Source organism: Gouania willdenowi, chromosome 22 (genome assembly GCF_900634775.1).
Source record: "Gouania willdenowi chromosome 22, fGouWil2.1, whole genome shotgun sequence".
Classification (NCBI taxonomy): domain Eukaryota; kingdom Metazoa; phylum Chordata; class Actinopteri; order Blenniiformes; family Gobiesocidae; genus Gouania; species Gouania willdenowi.
Window position 1 is genome coordinate 17301136 of NC_041065.1, and position 19662 is coordinate 17320797.

The window sequence follows — 19662 nt, forward strand, 5'->3', positions numbered from 1 at the left end:
TGTGTGTTTCTCGTCATCTTGTGTGTTTTTGGAATCATTTTGTGTATTTTTTTTTGTCATCTTGTGTGTTTTGGTGTTATTTTGTGTATTTTTATGTATGCTGTTTTCCTTCTTTTTACTTTTTTTTATTTATTTTGAAGGCCGCAAAATTAGAATGAGGTCCACATGGGGCCCCTGGACCACCAGTTGTCAATATGTGGTTTATATAGATTTTGTCTTTTAATTTTGTGCTAGATAACTAGTTTTAGGAGTTTAAATACTAGTGTGTATAAAAAGCATGTAAATGAAATAAGATGGATACAGAAAAGACATAGAACTCCTGTAATATGTTGGAAATTAAACTTTACATGTAACAATATGACAATTATCAGCATTATGCATCAGCAAATGTTGTATTTAGACTTTTTCTCCTTAAAACGACGGACAAAGTTGTCAATTTTGTATTGAATATTGCACTTTTTGTAGAAACTAACGATTGTCTGCGTAGTTTAGAAAGATGTGAAGGTTGCTGAGCTGTCATTTTTTTTGCAATTGGATTATAAAAACATGCAAATGTACACATTCATGTCTGCAAGCTAGTTTTGCTGCAGGTAAGCTAGCAGCAGAGCTGGGAGGCGAGCAGCCTGTGGGATGCTGGAAGGTGTCGCGACAATACGTGTTTACACAGGCGCTAATGCAGCAGCAGTAGGTAGCGCTTGTGTAGTGCCGTGTCCGAGGAGCGCTCCCACTGCTGCTGATTTCCTATTTGTCTCACGCTGAGCTGGCAGGAAAATAAATACCTCTGTGAGTTCCTCCGTACACTTTTACATCTCAGGCTCAGTTGTAAAAACAATTATCTTCACTGCGGGGCTCATTCCCTAAAGCTTTGAGACGTAATCATAGGGAAAGTCCTTTTATGAAAAGGATCTTCATTTGGAGAAAAACTGAACATTTGCGCAAAGTGGAAACGTGGTCATATGGTGCACACAGATACAATGAAGGAGTTTAGTGAGACCAGAAACCCTTTTTTAAAACACATTTTATTTATTACTTACTGTACGTGTATAGATGTAGATTTGAAGCCATTGTAACAGGAAAACTTTTGTAACATTTAACGCAATTTTTTTCAGAATTCATTCAATTGTGTTTGATTAAGGCACTCAAAGCATTTTGTCAAAGAAGACAATTCTACAAAATCTAAATGCAAGCTGATACAACCAATGGAGAAAATTATATTTTGATTAAATACAGATTAAAATGTATTACTTTTTTTTTAATTCAGTGTTTCACCAGTGTGCACTAAAATGAACGATAGTGAAATAAGAGGCGAATTACTTGAAAATATTGAAATATACGTGTTTGACTACACATACTACACTGGTTTAAATCCAGCTGGGAGCAACCCCAGGTCTTTAAGAAGGACTCTTTACCTTCTAAATAATGCTTCACGTCTGCAACCTGGCCCAGGGCCCACATGCTGCTCTCCTTATAATTCTGTGAAGCACCAAAATAAATGCACAAAATGATTCCAAAAACACAAAAATGACATAAAAACACACAACGTGACTTCAAAGACAAACAAAACCTTGACAAAAATAGACAAAACAACAAAAAATAGACCAAAATGACAAGAACATAGACATAACATCCACAAAAACAGACAAAAGCATTGTTTCTTCCTGTGTTATTGCTCCGATTGCTTATTATTTTAAATGCTGATGTAGATGTTGATAATTGGGCCCTCAGATTAGACAGTTACATATAGCCCTACAAGTTGCCTGTCTCTGCCCAAGTGGGAATGGATGGGAATGCATTTTATGAATATCACTATAATAGACCAGTAGTGGTGATGCTATTATTAAATAGCTTGCATTTACACAAAGTTAGCTTTTAACTACTTCTGAGATGATGATGATGATGACAGGAATAAAGCTAATGGTTGGATTTAATTTTCTGTTTCAGATTTTCTCAAACTCCATTTCAGGGTATTTACTATACCTATGTCCACTTTGTGCTTGTTTAATCATCCTCCCCTGATTAGATGAAACACTGACAAACCAAACAATCCAAAATCATGTAATAACTGCTTACTAGAGATTACAGAAATTACCTCTTGTAAAAAGTTCTTTTCCTATGCATCAGAATCAGAAGTTGCTCAAATATTGTGAGATTTCACCGAGCGAGACACTTGCTACACATTCAACCACCGTTGACAGTTTCATTGGGAGAAAAATAGTGAAGATGTGTGCTATTCCGAGCAAATATCAGTGTCAGTAATTAGCGATTTTAGATTTTTTTGGCAATATTGAGAAACTGATAATGTTATTTTTGGATTGGAGATCAATGATGTGGCCTAAAATTAGCATGTATTGGTATTAGGGATGTAACGATTCACTCAACTCCCGATACGATTCGATTCACGATACTGGGTTCACGATACGATTCTCTCACGATCTTTTCATTTACAAAATGGGACTGTAGACAAATTATAGAAAATACTGTATTATTTTCCTTTTATTTTTCATTGTCAAAAGAATTCCTTGATAAACTATTCAAAACAATGCAATTTAACTAAAAATAAATCTTGAATGAAATAAATAAAGGAATAATACAAATGAAAATGAAGCCTATTAATTTAAATTCTGGTTCTATAATAAACAATGCAAAACTGCATAATAGTTCTTTTAAAAGTGCAACTGAAAATGTATTTTGCGCCTTAACAATTGGACTTTAAAAAAAAAAAAAAAACCGTCATCGCACTGATTTACATCATATTTGTTTGGACCAGCAGAGGGCGCTGGTAACCCAGTGGTCGGTTGGCATGCAGATATCTTGCAGTGAAGAAGAGAAGCTATAAATCGATTTTTAACTGCCTTACGATTAATCGTTACATCCCTAATTGGTATCAGTTGACATAAGATCGGAATTCAGGATTTGGACAATATTGAATATTGGCAAACGAGTTAATATCGGACAATCTTTTCAAATGGAGCGTATAGCAACCTGAACATCACCACTGGTCATTGAGCAAGACCCTTAACCTCCGAAGAAATGCTTTAGTGGTAACACATGAAAAAATGTGTAGGCTGTCTTTGACTAATAACGAATACTATTATTATTGATATTATTATTAGAGCTGTGCGATAAGGACCAAAACTCATACCTCAATATTTTTTCTCAAAATAACGATATACAGGACAATATAAATCTCAATCATTTTAAGAAAGTGTCTATTTGTACGGTTGCCATACGGACAACCCCCAGTGCTGTTGGTACAGTTAGCGAAGTACACGTACGTAGCGTCTTAGGTGTAGGGTTAGGGTTAGGTTATAACCCAATATCGCAACAATTTTTAGGGTAAGGTTTAGTCTTAGTCACATGACCTAAACTGGCCAATGACTGACTTATCATGTGACCTAAACTGGCCAAATAGGGGAGCTGCGTACGGATAGAATGTTGGAATATTGATATGGCAACCGTACGGGTAGCCACTGCCTAATTTTAATTCAAATTTAGTCTGACCATGAAAGACAATTTCTGGATTACATTTGCTGATGCAAAATGCCACAGAGGCACATTTGTTAACACACAGCTGCACAGTATGTGCCACTTTAGGCTGTTTCTCCTCTAAGGGACAGCACGTGTGAGTGAGTTCTGTAGTGTGGTCTGTTTTTAATGCTGTTCTGAGAATTAGTGAAAAGCAATGACAAGTATTTTGATGCAAATTACGCCATGAAAAATATGTATATCGATATAGGTGATATTGTAATTTTGTAACTCAATATATCTTTAATATCGATATATCACCCATCCTTAATTATTATTATTATTATTATTATTATTATTATTATTATTATTAGGGCACATAGAACAATAAATGGTTGGTAACCATTGCATGACATCATCACCTGTGTGTGCTAAAACAAGAAAATTGGGATTGATCGAACTTGTGCTTTTCCAGAAGTTGTGTAGTGTTCATTGTCAAACCTGAGGAGTGTCGCCGTGGTAATTAAATGTTTTCCTGCTCCGTGTTGTCACATCAAAGCTTGTTCAGACTCAGCGTGTTCAAAGACACTGCTTATTTTTGTCTTCAGTTTAAAAGCTCACTTAATGCGCCAGAGCGGCATGAGAAGATGTGGGACCTTCCTGTGAGACACGGATAATCTCAGGTTACGGGATTGACATGTAAACACGTTGGTCTCAAGATAGAAACGTGTAGTCGCCGCCATCCCTCGCCCTCCCTTCCTTCCTTTCCTCCGAGGGGCCTCTACGACGTCTCAATAACCTTCAAAGTGTCCGCTCTGCTTGTCTCTCGTCTCCCACATGCTGAGCACATCTTCACGCGCGGACACGCACACACCGTGTGACGAACCCTGTGAAATTCCCCCTCTTTACATTCTTCACCAGATTAAGTTAAATTCCAAAATGAGACACCCACCATTTTGAAAAGGCTGCAGCCTCACCGTTGTAAAATGATTGCTTGGTTGTAATCGGCTCGGATCACGAGTGAGGGAAGTCGGGACCTCAGCAGATGAACGTGCGTGTCGGACCGCCAGTAGTTTTTAGATCTAATTAATAGAGACCTTGGATTTGCCTGATACCATTCCTCCTAAAGGGAAATGTTGTTTTTGCCGTGGCGTGGAACAGCGGGGTCATCGGTTTCGTGCCCGCGCTGACTCAGAGCGGCTCTGACAGCCTTTGCCCTATTAGCTAACAAAGTTACAAATCCGTGCAACTAGTCGACAAACACAGAGCATTAATCAGAAGCAGCAGGGAGTGTGGATGCAAAATGATCCCACAATTCAAATGATGTAACTGAGATATGGAGTTTTGGGGTCTGCAGGTCAGGGAGAGACGATATGAAAGTGCTATATCTCCCCAAGGTCATCCTGAAGGGCAGGAACAGCTCTGACAACTAACTTTTACCATTAACTAATAGGAAATTCATTAGGAAAGTACAGGAAATGTAGCTTTAAACTACAATATAATCAAATGAAGCACTTTTGTTTCACTCCAAATTATAAAAGCCCATAAATGCACTACACCACAGTCCTGCATATACATAATTACAATACTCTGCACTGCTGGATACTTTATTGGGTGAAACACAATGAGCCAGGGTTGGACACAATTACATTTTTTAGTTACAATTACGTTTTCAATTACTCATATTCAATAACAGTTCAGTTACGATTACAGTAAACAGCATTTTCTCCAATTACAATTACATTTGAAGTATTTTTTTATCCTCAGAAAGTCAATTACAATTATGTTCTCAATTATTAAAGTTCAATTACAATGAATCACAATTACTGAGCTTGAAATAAATTACCTAGTAAAAGTTAACCCTCCTCTTGTGTTAGCTTTCTGTTAGCATTTCTTATGACAACAGGTCCTAGATCAACTGTAAAATACACTAATAACAAATATCGATCATCTAATTTATTTCTCATCTATCTATTGGTTTCCTTGTTAGGTTTCCTAATCAATGGAAATGTAGGTTTTAATATTTTTGGTGTGAGCATTATAACCCTCGATTTATAAATATTTTAAATGTCAAATTGTGAGAAAGCTTGATATGAAACAATTTTTTTTTTCAAAATATATTTATTGGAAAATATATCAATTGGCAATTCATGCAGCATTACAGTTTTCCAGTTTAGTTTTTTTTAAACGCATACAAAACACAAAAACAAGAAAACAAAAGATATGAAACATATTTTAATAAATGTGAACTACATATCTGTAAAATTGTACATACATATAACTGTAACATGGTTCCCCAGTTTGAATTTAAATTATAATTGCTCATTTGTATTAAATTGTCATGGCAATTACAAAATAAATTATCTAAATTCAATTACAATTTAATTCAGATTACGACAGCAACCTATTTTTAATATTACAATATAGATATGCCATAATTGGAATTAATTATCAATTATGCCATTACAATTACAATTGACCCGAACCCTACAATGAGTAGGTCAGAGGTTACGTGATGTTTTAGTAAAACTGGTGTCCATAGTGATTACTGACTGACTGAGTGTAACCAGCTAACAGTCAGACAATGGTCACTAGTTAGCATGAAGCACCAGCTCCTTTAAAACATCACTCATCACACCTTTTTACTCATGCTGAAGCAAACTAGTCAATACTCAACAGCATGTGCTGCAAGATTTTGTATTTGTGTAAGATGAACACTTTCCTACCCACGTACGTATTGAGGATTGTCACTTGTTGAGGAACAACACCAGCCCCAGTGCACAACTGTGACTGGGTGATTGTCACAAACTGTCTTGAGGGATGAAAGCCATGCAAGAACCTCCTAGAATAACTATTTATTCAAATACTCTATAAAAACCACAAACCTGGTGTGATGGGAGGGGGAGATGATGAGCCTCTGATGTCAGTCAGACAGCTTGAGCTTGTTTGGATAAAGCCCAACAATTGACAATCCTTTGTAAATATTAATATTAATATTCTTAGTTTGTGTGAGAGTGTTTTCTGGTCTTATAAAGATTTAATAAAATGTGCATCCTTAACAATTTGACTATGGTCAATTTAGAGCAGTGTTTTGTGGAATGTCTCGTAATTGCAGTAAAAAAATCTACTAATTAAAATATTTTTTATTTATTATTAAAAAAAAAATTTTTTTTAAGTTTTTTACCTTACACAATTTCAAACAAAAGTATTCTATACTTTTACTTTCTCAAATATAATTTTTGGTCAAATAAAATGTAGTATAAAATTATCTAAGCTGGCGCACATTTTTTTTGTGTGCACTAATCCTGTATAACAAACATGATCAAAAATAATTCTAGAGACAAATAATTCATATTTATATATTTTTATTATTATTTCATTTTTTTTTTTACCACACAATCTCAAACAAAAGTATGTTATACTTTCACTATGTCAAATATAATTTTAGTTCAAATAAAATGTAAAAAATGATCTAAACCTTTGCATCTTGTTTTTTTGTGCAACTGATTTTAAAGAAAAAAATATTATGTTTTTTAATGATTATAAAATTATTCATAATTTTTTTTTTTTGCCACACAATTTCAAATAAAAGTATGCTATACTTTCACTTTCTGAAATATAATTCTAGTTCAAATTAAATGCAGTAAAAACAAAAATGATCTGAGTCTTGTCACTTTGTGCACTAATCCTCTACAACAAACCTTTCAAAAACGAATTATAAAAGAAAAAGTGTCTCCGAGGTCGCCAGAAATTTGTGAGGTGAAAATGGGTCTCAATGTACGACGGGGATTCAAACGTCAGCAAAAAGCTTGGTTTCAAACTCACAACCTCTTAACTAAGATGCAAAGTGTCAGACTTCTACACTGTTGACCTGGTTTTTTTTTTGTTAGCTTTTTTTTTTTTTTGCGTTATTGCCCCTCTGTGCACTTTGCTATGTTGATCTTACATTCACCAATAGGGGGCAGCCTAGAGCTAGCCAAAGCTAGGCTGTAAAGCAGGTCAGCAGTCCATCAAGGGTCCTAATAAGTGAATAATTTACGTAATTAAATTTCAGTTTTTGATTACACATCTCTTTTGCTCCTGCAAAGCATCCCCGTGTGATTTTCAGGAAGTTTGATAGTGATGCATATTTATATTAAAACCATTCCTCATGCCTTCAGATCCAGTGGAAGGCTGATAACGGATAATTGCTCCCCAATGGCCCTGTTAGTGCTGTCCAGACACTCTGTAGTGATTACCTTTGTGTTTCTCTATTTTCAGAGGCGCCTCCCTCTGGAATGTCCAAGAATGGATATTTTTTTCAGGAAATGGGTGAGTCTGAACTTGTCCACTACTTGCTTCATTTCACATTAGGGCTTCTTCCAGAGTGTGTGAAATCTACACATAAAAAGCAAAAATCTGCACCACAATCTAGGATAATTGTAATGAAATGAAGAGGAAGGATGAACAGTGTGCCTAAAGATGCGTCTCAAAGATTGGAGCAGGAAAAAGCAGTGCCAGGCCTCACACTCGGCTGCGTTTGGAGAGAAATAATGAACTTTGTTCGGGCTGTTATGATAACGGCAGTTTCATTACCTTCAAGCCGTGGCAAGGCGCCCAATTAGTGCGTGCAGCACAGGCAGCCAGTACAGAACGCACTTGCCTTGGACCTCCCCGTTTCCCTCGGCCAATTATTCTCCTCCTGCAACACGACCTTCACTCAGCAGATTCAGAGTGATTTACCCCACTGCTGCGCAACCTAACTACGCTTTATCAAGATATAAAATGCAATTACATTACAGTCGTCATTAGCCACCATCGTAGACTTTCTAAGCAAGACTTGTCAAACTCAAGGCCTGTGGGCCAAATCCAGCTGGCAAAAACGTCCAATTCAGCTTTGAACAGTTTTCATTAAGCAAATGACCTTATTAATCAGTTCCAGATGTCTCAATAATTTCAGGTTCACTAATTAAAGTCACACGGCGGAGGTTTTGACCAAAAGAGTTGACCCATATGATTTATTTTAAATTATTCCTCAGGCCAATATACAGCGCTTGACAGTATCACTGCTTCGAGCGGGACTTTCCTCTTGAAATACCGACTATGTAAGTTTGGAGAGACGGACCGAGAATGCCTGGAGAACGTATCACTTTACGGCAGTCACGTGACCATAGGCTCGGATATACTCATGGGGCTAAGGCTTTTGCTAGTATTTTTCCGCCTGTTCGAAAAGTTTAAAACTGCTTCTGGGGAGGCTAAAAAGACGCCGTCGAGACCCGGCCCCCTCCGCCGAACCGCTTTCCGCTGGACACGCTGGGTCGCCCATCCCCCGTCCGCCCCGACCCAGGCAGCTGCACCGACCCCCGGCGAAAGGGGCCAGCGATGGCGGCGCGGCCATGGAGTAGAGGGGGCACACAACCGACGCAGCGAGGAGGGCCGAGCGCCTGGGCTCGCACCTCTGCGGCCCACTTCAGACCCCAGCCTGACCGACCCAGCCCTTAGAGCCAATCCTTATCCCAAAGTTCCAGGTCACCTACTGTCTACCTCCCTTGTCTTTTGATACACAATCAAAAGGGAGGCTGGCCCGACTGACTGACTGTTGATTTGCCGCTTGTGGCCATTAGGGGGCTCTTGACGTAAAAGTTACAGGTCTAGCGCCCCTAGTGGCCAAAGGTTTCACAGTGCGCCTTTAATCAAACATACCAGTATAGAGAACATTTTTAAAAATGAATTTTGAAGGACTAATTGCTTTAAATTGTAAGTGATCCACTGTATTATCTGAAATATAAGTCGCATCAATATATATAAATGTTCAGCTATGTCGCTCCGGGCTACAAGCCTTTATGTGAGGCTGCTTTCAATTGGCTCAACATCGACAACCTCACCGGTGAGTCAGCATGTTGGAGAACAAACCTTGACTCTACTAACACACAAAAACACACTAATATTCATAAAAAAATACACACAATAACACCAAAAACAAACACAATAACGACAAAAAACCACAAAAATGAATCCAACAACAAATGTCATGACAACAAATATATACATTACAAATTGACTCCAAACATTACATAAATTGATACCAAAAACACCCAGGAACAATCAACAAAATCAAAGAGAATGACAGAATAAGACACAATGAAAAATCATGAAAATAATTATAGAAATGAAAGGAAAATACACAAAATGACAACATAAATGCAGAAAATGACAAAAAAACAAAATACACAAATTAAGCTCCCAGAACACAAAAATTTTGTTCTTTCTTGTATTAATGTTGAGGTTGGTAATTTTTTCTAAATGCTGACTGTAGTGTTGATGATATATATATACATAATATTTCAAAACAAAAGATGCAAATTTGAGATCCAGTCAGGAAACCTTGAAAGTTGTGGAAGGTTAACAAACATTCTGAATAGTTTTCCACATTGCAACTGACAAAATAACTAATTGAACTTATTTTTAGAAAAGACAACAAAATTCAGTTGTTATCATTGAAATATTTTCATGTATTTATTTTATGAACTCAAGTAAAACAGAGTGGAATTTCTATCATATCTATCATTATCTATTTTACAGTGAAACTGTATTGGTTAAAACCCAGTCGAATACTGCGTGTTGCTGTGGGTTCTAAAGGTAAAATCTGATTTAAAATTAATGATTGTGTACGGTTCCGGAACACCAGCAGCTGCTGCTTCTCGCCCTCAAGGTGACTTGAAAGTCACGGGCGAGCCGCTGAGCCTGAATCACAGGCGGACGCAGCAAAAGGTTCAACTAATGTCAAGTGCTGAGGGATGATCCTCCAGCTGGACACAGTGAGTGAGCTGCACCGGGGCTTCCTCTCCAATAAGGTCAACAGATAAAGATCACGACGCTCAGACTGTGTCCACGCCACAGCGAGCTGGTGGCGGGAGGACATCTGGGAGTAACCCATTGGTCACCGTGGGATTGGAATGGATTAGCTGGAGGAGAGAAAGGGATGAGTCATACACAGCAGCTCCGGGCTGGGTCATGTGACACGTGTCGCCATTCAGAAAACCAACAAAGAAATCAACACAAATCTTTCTTTTTTTTTAACAGATTGATTCACAAAGACGTGACTGTGTCACCGACCAGACAACTTTAATATTTACGGACTATTTGAGACGGACTACTCAAGGCAATAGAAAGGAGACAAAGATTACGTGTGGCCTTATTCAGAGACTCCAAGACACTTTAATTTGATATGCGTGGCTGAAAAATGATCAGTTTTCACAGCACATTTGATCACAGTCGGATCACATTGTCAGATCTCATTAAGTTTCCACAAAGACAATTACAGACGTGCACACACTCATTTTCAAATGTGATGTATGCTCAGAGTTTCATTAAAGATACCAATGCAGGGCCTGATTTACTAAGACCAAGTAAAGATCACCAAGATAGTGGGATTGCTTCGGTTTTTGTGTCTGTTGGACAGATATAATTAGTAGATCAACTATTACACGTGTTTACACGTGTTAACACATGCAAACCTTTAGTGCACTTTTGTTAGTACACACTGGTTCATTAAAATTATTAATCTTCCCAAAATATAATTTATTGGGAAGATTCTCAACTCGCATTGTGCAGAGATTGTCTTTTCCCCAAAAAAATGAAATAATGCTTTTATTTTGAAGGCAGTTCATTAATGCAACAGAATGTTAATGTACAAATAAACACAGGCATTTATTTCAACAATATTTCTACGCCTTTCCACCATGTCAGACATCACTTGTCACTGCCCTCCGTTATAAAACATGTTCATTAGAGTCTCTGACTCCGACGCCTTCAAAATATTTTCCACCCAAAAAACTCATCTCGACAGGATCCAGATGTTCATGGATCTGCCTGGTTGAATAATGATGACATGTAATGAGATGAGTAGCTTGTTGTCAGACTTTGGTGCTTGGCTCTTCTCAGCATTGTGAGACACTGGCACTCACCTGCATTAGGCTCCATAGCTTCAACACGCTGAAAGTCTCCTTTTTTCCATCAGCCGTCTTTGACTCATTCAGACAAGTGTCAAGTGGGTGAATTAACTGGAGGTCAGCAGCAGGCTTGCAGTGAGCTTGAATGTCTTACTGGTATCTGCTGTGGTTTCATGACCTGACCCTGAGTTGTTGTGTCCCCAGAACAGCGGGAGGTGGAGCAGGAGGAGGGAAGCGACGGCCGAGAGGAGATCCAGGACTCGCCGATCGCCTGCGGAGACGATATCCACCTCTACGACAACCAGATCAGCCCCGGGCCAGGTGAGTCAACGGGGTGGGCGGAGTCAAAGTGTGTGATCATGGCCATGTTTACATGAGAGCTTTAATCCCCCTTTAATTCAGAATAAAAATGCAATCCTCTTTAAACTGACCTTGTAAACACCAAATTCAGAATTATTAAACGCCGTTACCTAACGGCGTTATTTTAAACGCCGTTATTCCAAACACTGGCGAGAACCCACGGAGGAGATGGAAAGAGTCCCACACGGCAACCAGGAGGACAGGTAGCGGGTCTCACACACACACCTCAAAACACACCCTCACCACACATAAGGTATTTATAATAACGATATACTAAATGAGTAAAATAAAACTAAAAACTAAACAATATTGACGACTCTACTTAAGCTCGCACTATATGAATACATACTTCTGACAGGCATTGTATTAGTATATATTTTAAGAGCCTTAGAAGACATGATATAATGAAGAGTGGATGGACGGAAGCATAAACATATGGACATTCACATGGACACAGATTTATTACACACATACGGACATCAGCAAATGAAACAGGCTTCATCAGGGGACATGTACCAGGTCATGTAGCTTCACAAATGATATGTGAGTCTTCCAAAAGTTCTCCTTCCACCCAGTTTAAAGGCTGGTAAACTGGGCTGGGCTGTGAGCCTTTATTTGTCATGTATGTATGTTGTTACACATATATAATACATATATATTGAAATTTGTCCTCTGCAATTTAACCCATCCCTGGGGAGCAGTCGGCAGCCATTTTGCTGCGCCTGGGGAGCTGTTCGGGGGTTAAGGGACTTGCTCAACATCCCACAGTGAGGCTTGAACCGGGAACCCTGTGATTACAAGGCCAGCGTCCTTAACCACTTAACCAGTTTCCTGATTAATGCCAAAGATTGCTGCATGTATTTGGTATTTTCCCACGGCTGGATTAAACAAATAGTTATATTGTGCATTGGTTTCACCTCCATTACAAACAGAGGAACTTTTTGGTCGTTAAATCTGCTGAAGTGAGTTATCGTAATCTACACGCGCCCTTGGCTGTTTTTGGGCTCCGCACCTCATTATTTTAATTTAGGGTCTCTGTCAGAGCTCCATCATTCCATCTCTGCCAGCAGCAACATATACTGTATTTGCTTCACCAATGAACAAGAGGGTCTGTCTTTGCACTCAGACGACTTCTATACCCAGTTTTATCCACAGAGCTGGAATCCGTCCAGCCAAACACAGGAACATGACAGGGAACTTCTCGGACAGGTCAGCAATTCACCCGAAAATTCAGATTGAGCTGCAGAAATGAGCATGTGTGAAAGCCAACATGGGCATAAAAGAGGGTCAGAGAGCAGACAACAGGAAGACTGGCACCAAATGCTTAAATATAAAGCAATAAACATCCTGCAAGTCCTCTTAGATTCAGAAAGTCTTTCTAGTAAATGTCTAGATAGAAACAAAGAGTTAGAAACTTTGTGATTCAGTAAATATAATTATTTTAGACAACTTTACCCAGAGAAAACCCAAACAGGGACATTTTAGTTATTTTGCCAAGTTGGCAATTTGAATTAAAAACCTTTTTAATTCACGTAAAAAGGTTTTTTTTACGTGAATTAAAAAGCTCTGTGCCCCAAGGCATGTTATGGTTTCATAGCTTCACTTATTTTCATTCAAAACAAAATGAAAGAAGTTTGAAAAAAATACCACAAGGATGTTTGAAAGTCAGGAAGCATCTGTCTGATATGACAAAGAAAAAAAAGAAGAAAAATGGATGCTTGAATAAAGCTAATAATGGGAAAAAGAAACAGATGTTTGAAAAATAATTGAGTAAAAAAATAAGAATAAAACTTGAATTTGCAACTGTGAGATTATTTCAATACAAAACGGTTCGGTAAATATCAGCAGGCTCGCCTCCCGGGTTAGCGCCATTAGCTCTTCCATCTTATTGGAGATAGATCTAACATTCCCCATGATGACGGACGGGAGGACAGGCTGATGTCTTCTCCTCCTTGCTCTGCGCTTTGCCCCCACACGACATCCCCGTTGTTTCCTTTTCAGTTCACGGCAGATGTTGGGTCTTGCTGCATAGGCTGGCGTAGCATTAGCAAGGAGTGCTAACAGCTGATCTCGATTGTAAACAATCCGAGCAGTATTTCCCGACACGATCGCAAAACTTTCCGACACAAGCAGCAGAAAAAATAGTGCAGTTTGGGCGTCCATGTTTGAAAGAAATAAAGGAATACACTAAGAATAAAAAATATAGGTAAACAAGGAAAGTTAGTTGTAATGTCCCCTTCGTTGTTTATTTTAATATGTTTAATAAATCCCTCCACAGCATATTGTAACCCCTGTTGCCTGGATCTGGAGGACATTGTGCAGGTATTGCTCCAAAAAGACTGATTCCAGAGAAGAGCAACTCAGGAAAATGTCGGACATCCCAAAAGTAAACATGGGGGGGCGGGGCTTTTGCGAAAGGTCAGTTGTGGATGAACTTTGGACCCGTTTCTTTGGAGACTTTACGACTCTTATTTCATCCACCGCCTGATGTCAGGCGTCCACATGACAGACGGCCCCTTAGCTGCAGGTGGAGATGATTTTGACCCCATCACCGTAATCCCCGCGGGTCAACAGGTTACCGTTGCCACGGTAACAGCCACAGGTGTGCCGCAATGAGAGCAAAGCAGAGCGTGAGATGGCTGCTCCTCTCTGAATGTGACAGGTGACCATGTCACTTGGGCTGATCGGCCATACATAGTAACACTTGAGGCGTCTGACAGCAGTGGAGCAAACTGGGAACGAGTCGGAGAAGGAAAACAAGAGTGAAAGCTCTCTTTGAAGCAGGCAAACGGATGTCAGGTGTGAGAAGTGTCACAGCAAATGATACTCTGCCTGTTCATTCATATTCTGTATCTACTCACTCTGCACAACCAGGTCTGCAACAGCTTTGGCCAGAGGGCCAAATTACTTCAACACACACTGGGAGACCCTCACACTTTCATTCTACAATATTTTGTTAAGATTTCATTATTTTCTTTCAAGAAATTTTCTTTGGTCTTTAGAAAATCCATAATAATTGTACTGCAGCAGGCCACTAGGGGGCAACGGGAATGTCTTTCTTTTTATTTTATTTTTTCACGAACATTTGTTGCAGTTGTGCTAGCAATGTTTTCTTGTTTTGTTCTGTTTAAAAAAGAAAAAAAACAAAAAAATAACAGTGATAAATGAAGAGAACCATTCTTTGAAATTAAATGTAGTCATCATTAGATAGACCCTGCATTTGTTGCAGTGAACTCGTCACTATTAACGTACTTTTTTTAAGACGAATATTTGTAATAGTCGCTTGGTTTGGGAAAGACAGTTCAGGGTTCTCACCCGCGCTGTTGAGTGTAGGGGCCCCCAACGTCGTAAATTAGCTCCCCTATGGAGGGATATCGGTTTTTCTGTTGTTTTTTTTTTTTTTTTTTAATCGGTACCCTCGTAATACTTTTTTAACTGAGTTAATGTAAACAATGTAAACAATTTCACGTGTTTCCAAAAATACTGGTCTTTGTCTTGTGTCACTTTCTTTTGTGTGCGTCTCTCTCTTAAAGCCCCTGGAGCAGCACACCCACGCATAATTAAAGTGGATTTATTATCTTAAATCCACCTTTGATCCTATTTCATAAAAGTTTGATTAAAAAATGGTGGTGAAGAAAAAAAGGAAGGAGAAAAACTGTTGATTAAAGTTGAAACTTCTTTGTTTCTTTAAATGTTAAGGCTTGTTCCTGCAAGTGTATCAGTTAAAACAAAACACTGACACGCTGTTGTCCTCACACAGTCTGCATTGGTTGCACTGCGCACCGTTAATCAATAGGCTCTCTCCTTTGGGCTGTGAGTTGTTTGCAGGCCACTCGTCTCCATCTATCCAGCTGTGATGTGTAGAGATCACTGCTGTCATGCACTAACACTCTCCTGCAGATGGGGAGTGTTTCAGCGCTGCCGGCTCAGGGGCTTTTCAGTGCATCATTCATTGATGCCACAAATGAATGTTGATGAGCAGGTTTTGTGTTTTTCGGCTGCTGACTCCTCCTCCACCTCAGCAACGCCTGCTCATCACATGCATTCGATCCGGGTGCCATCACATGTTTACGCGCCTGATTTTGTTTTTAACTGTCGTCACATGCGGTTATGTTTTAATGCTCGGCAGCTTCTTCCTTTAACCTTATCCCACAAACATCTGTCTGTGGCCATTAATTAATATTGATAATGTTTAACCAGAGCTTATAATTAAGAATTGTACACTTGCTTTTAATACTGGTCTGCTGCCAGCTCGGTTTCTGTGGAAATATTTGTCCATATTTCAAAATTCAGATGTTTTACCAAAGATGACCTTTATGGTGTTACGTCTGTTGAATATTAACCTCTGATGTTGGGACCATAAGAAACGCAGCACATCATCAAAGCTTTGATTATTGAATTAAAAAGATATTTTGGACTGCATCTCTCCGAAACAGTAAATAAAAGAGGACGCACGGGGTTGTCTGTCAGATGAAGAAAACATGGCAGAGCAAACCGTGGGTACAGAAGTCAGTGCTGGTCTACAGGGGATTTTAAGTTCACACAACAAAAGCTTGCAGACAGGAGTTGGATTCAGCCTGGATGTTATGTTCCCTTGTTTTTTTTTCCTCTCAAATTGTCCCCTCTCTGCATATTAATTATCAACAGATGTCCTTCTGTCATCATTTCTATTTTCAGAGACGGGGAAAATCTTTCTCTGGTGGGTAAAAATGATAAATGTTTGATTGGGTTTACAATTATTTCATGTAATATTTTCATTGAAGTCTATTCGTGGGAATGAGAAATAATTAAAAGAGCAGTTGTCACCGACCAATGGACTAGTCCTTGGACCATTCGGTGCTGGACCACTAAAATGAATAAAAGTAATAATAAAATAATAATAACTTTTATTTGATTTTTATGTATGCTCTGGTAATAATAAAAAATAAGAAAAAAAGTCACGTGCGTTTGCACTTTATTTCACTACTTTGAACTTTCAGTTCATAATTATATACAGTACATACACCTATCTAACAAAAAGTGTTAGCATTAGCAACCTGCTAGCAGTGTTTTGCTAGCCTTTCTTTTTGTTTTTTTTGTATTAGAACAGTTAAGGACAAGCATGGGCAAATTGAACACACAGTCACTGTGGGAACAGTTGGGGAACAGAGGTGCAATATTAACATAACATCAGCTAACATGCTAATAGCATAAATTGTAGAAATGACGATCCAATTATTAGCGCCCCTACAGAGGTAAAATGTAGCAGGAATGACCTTAAAACTGATGCAAAACAAGCCATTAAACCCAAGATACGTTTTTCTTGTAGACAAAGATAACAAAATTATACATTTGACAAAGTTTTTATTCAATACAGTATTGTGAGAATGCTGTAAGCATTTGACGGTGTGTGTGTATGACAATTTCAGCACGCAGCATTATCGCTTGTATTTTTTTTTAATGCGTTTATATATTTTAATACACTATAAAAAAGTCCTTTAGAATACACATATCACAGTTACTCCAATGTACCCGTGCCATCTTTTACATCAGTGTTGATGACCCTATAAATACTATATCTCAAACTTACAAATATATATATTTTCTCAATAAAAAACTATCATAACTGACCCATATAATACAGCTCTATAGTAGAGGTTCCTTTTAACAGATCTAGGGACTGGGAACATGCTGAACTGCGAGTAAATCCATCTCAACAGATGAACCCATTTTTTCTTCGTTATTATGATAAATGAAAATTAAATTCATTTCTCGCCAGCCAAGGATCTTTAATATCTTCTTCGGATCCACTTAATTGTTGAAGAATCCCATAATCCCAAAGGTCACTGAAAGGCTAACTATAAATGAGCTGTTATGGAGGAAAACTGAACATTTTCTTCAGACTTTGGGCTGACACGCTAAAAAGAGACAACGTAATTGAGGATTCTGTACGATAGATAACTAATGTCCGTTAGTATCCCTGACCTCCATGGTGATATTACATGAAGGGAATCTTTTGTATCATTTTACCAACCAGACAAACAGCATTTACAAAGAAAAGGCCAGCGAGAATGCTGTACATGCTGAAATTGTCACACAAAAGACACTGCATTCTCACAGCAAAATATTGGATTTGATGAAAAATGAAATTAATGATATTTGAAAAATGAAATTAATGATATTTGAAAAATGAAATTAATGATATTTGAAAAATGAAATTAATGATATTTGAAAAATGAAATAAAGTAAAGTATAGTAAAATAAAGTTAAAAAAAAGTGAAGTACAATAATAGAAAACCATATAATTAAACGAGATACAGTAAAATAAAACTAAATAAAATCAAAAAAACTAAAATAAAGTCAAATAAAAACCTGAAATAAAATAAAGTCAAATACAATGTCTTAGCTTTCCTACTGCAAGAGGGGGCTCAAGCTACTCAGCTGGAAACGTTTGCGCAGAAATTAGTAAGATAAACAGACATGTCAAGATCTTGCACTACTTAAATAGTTTGTCCGTAATTACAGCATTATAATTACCGTAATAGCAAATATGTCATTGGAGTCAATATTGCGTATGTCTAATGGGACAGGATTAGAGGTGGGGGCAGAGCAACTGAAGGATGGAGATACAGGTACAGTGAGGAGGAAAATATAAGAGTCCGGCTGGGGATCTGAATGTTGAGCAGCTCAGAGAGGTACAAGGGGCGAGGTTGTGGATGTTTTGAAGGTGAGAAGGAGGGTTTTTGACAGGGAGCCAGTGGAGCTGTTGCAATAGTGGAGATGTTATTAAAGTGTGGATGGAAAGATAAAATGCTGTCGAGGACGACACTCAGACCCTTGACCTTCAGGGAGGGTAAGGCAAAGGAGTTGTCAATGGGAATGGTGAAACTGGGAGATTGAACGAGTGTGGATTTGAAACCAAGGAGGAGAACCTGTTTTGTCACTGTTTAGTTTGTGAAAGTTGGAGGAGAACCAGGATCTGATGTCATGTAGGCAGTCACAGAGGGAGGTGGTTTTGGTGGAGATGTAAAGCTGGGTGTCATCTGTATAACAGTGAATTTGAATATCATATTTATGGAGTGTTTTGCCAAGTGGAAGGAGGTAGATGGTGAAAAGGATGAGGACAGAAACAGAAGTACTTCTGGAGAGATATGATAGAAACTTGGAGAGAAGTTAATGAAGTGAGCCAATAGATGCCGGTCTGTGGACCAGGAGGAGGTGAGAGATTGTCATAGGCTGCACTCAGATAGAGGAAGATGAGGATATGTTATTGTCCAGAATCTGCTGTCATGAGGAGGTTATGGATTATTTAGGGGAGGGCCATTTCTGTAGGACTGAATCTGTTCATAGAGGGTGTTGTTGAAGAGCTGAGATTTCAGTTGTTAAACCACTGTTTTTTCCAGAAGATTTGAGATTAGGTTGAGATGGTGGATTGTACAATGTTTGTTATGGATAGGAATAGGAGTCATTCATTTATTCATTTATTCCCCCCCCCCCCTCTTCTCTAAGATTATGTCATACAGGTTAGCCTTTAATTTCACGTTAATCCGTAAGAAATCAGGAATCTGAACACGTCTGTCACTTTTGAACCTTTGGGGTTGTGCAGGATTACTTTAAGCCTCGGTATATAGAGACGTACAAAGGCCGTGAGGAGAAGGTGATGATTGGGGACGAGGTAATCTTATATGAATATGGAATATCTCCTCACGGCGGCAGCCTGACAGCAATTAGCACCGCGGCTCCTTCTCCCCTCTGAGAGCGGATCAGTCTGACCGTGTGGCTTTGATGAACCAAATCCACTGCTCACGACACGTGCACCCCGCCATCACAGAGGCAAGGGTTGGTGCTCTCCCTCTCTTCTTTTCTCTCTTTTCTTTAATGCAGCCTGCGGGGCTTTAGGTGTTTGGCAAAGAGATCAAACCCCTCG

General features: G+C 38.6%; 1 protein-coding gene across 3 annotated transcripts in view; it reads left to right on the plus strand.

Moving 5' to 3' along the window:
- The window catches only part of slc4a11 (solute carrier family 4 member 11), a 137441-nt gene that overhangs the window by 64456 nt on the left and 53323 nt on the right, over positions 1–19662 (plus strand). For 2 of the 3 annotated variants that reach the window (XM_028437333.1, XM_028437331.1), the window contains exons 2-3: positions 7726–7776; positions 11601–11717. In XM_028437333.1, coding sequence (XP_028293134.1) covers positions 7726–7776; positions 11601–11717 — 168 coding nt within the window. The remainder of the gene's footprint in view (positions 1–7725; positions 7777–11600; positions 11718–19662) is intronic. The other variant, XM_028437334.1, reaches the window with a different exon arrangement.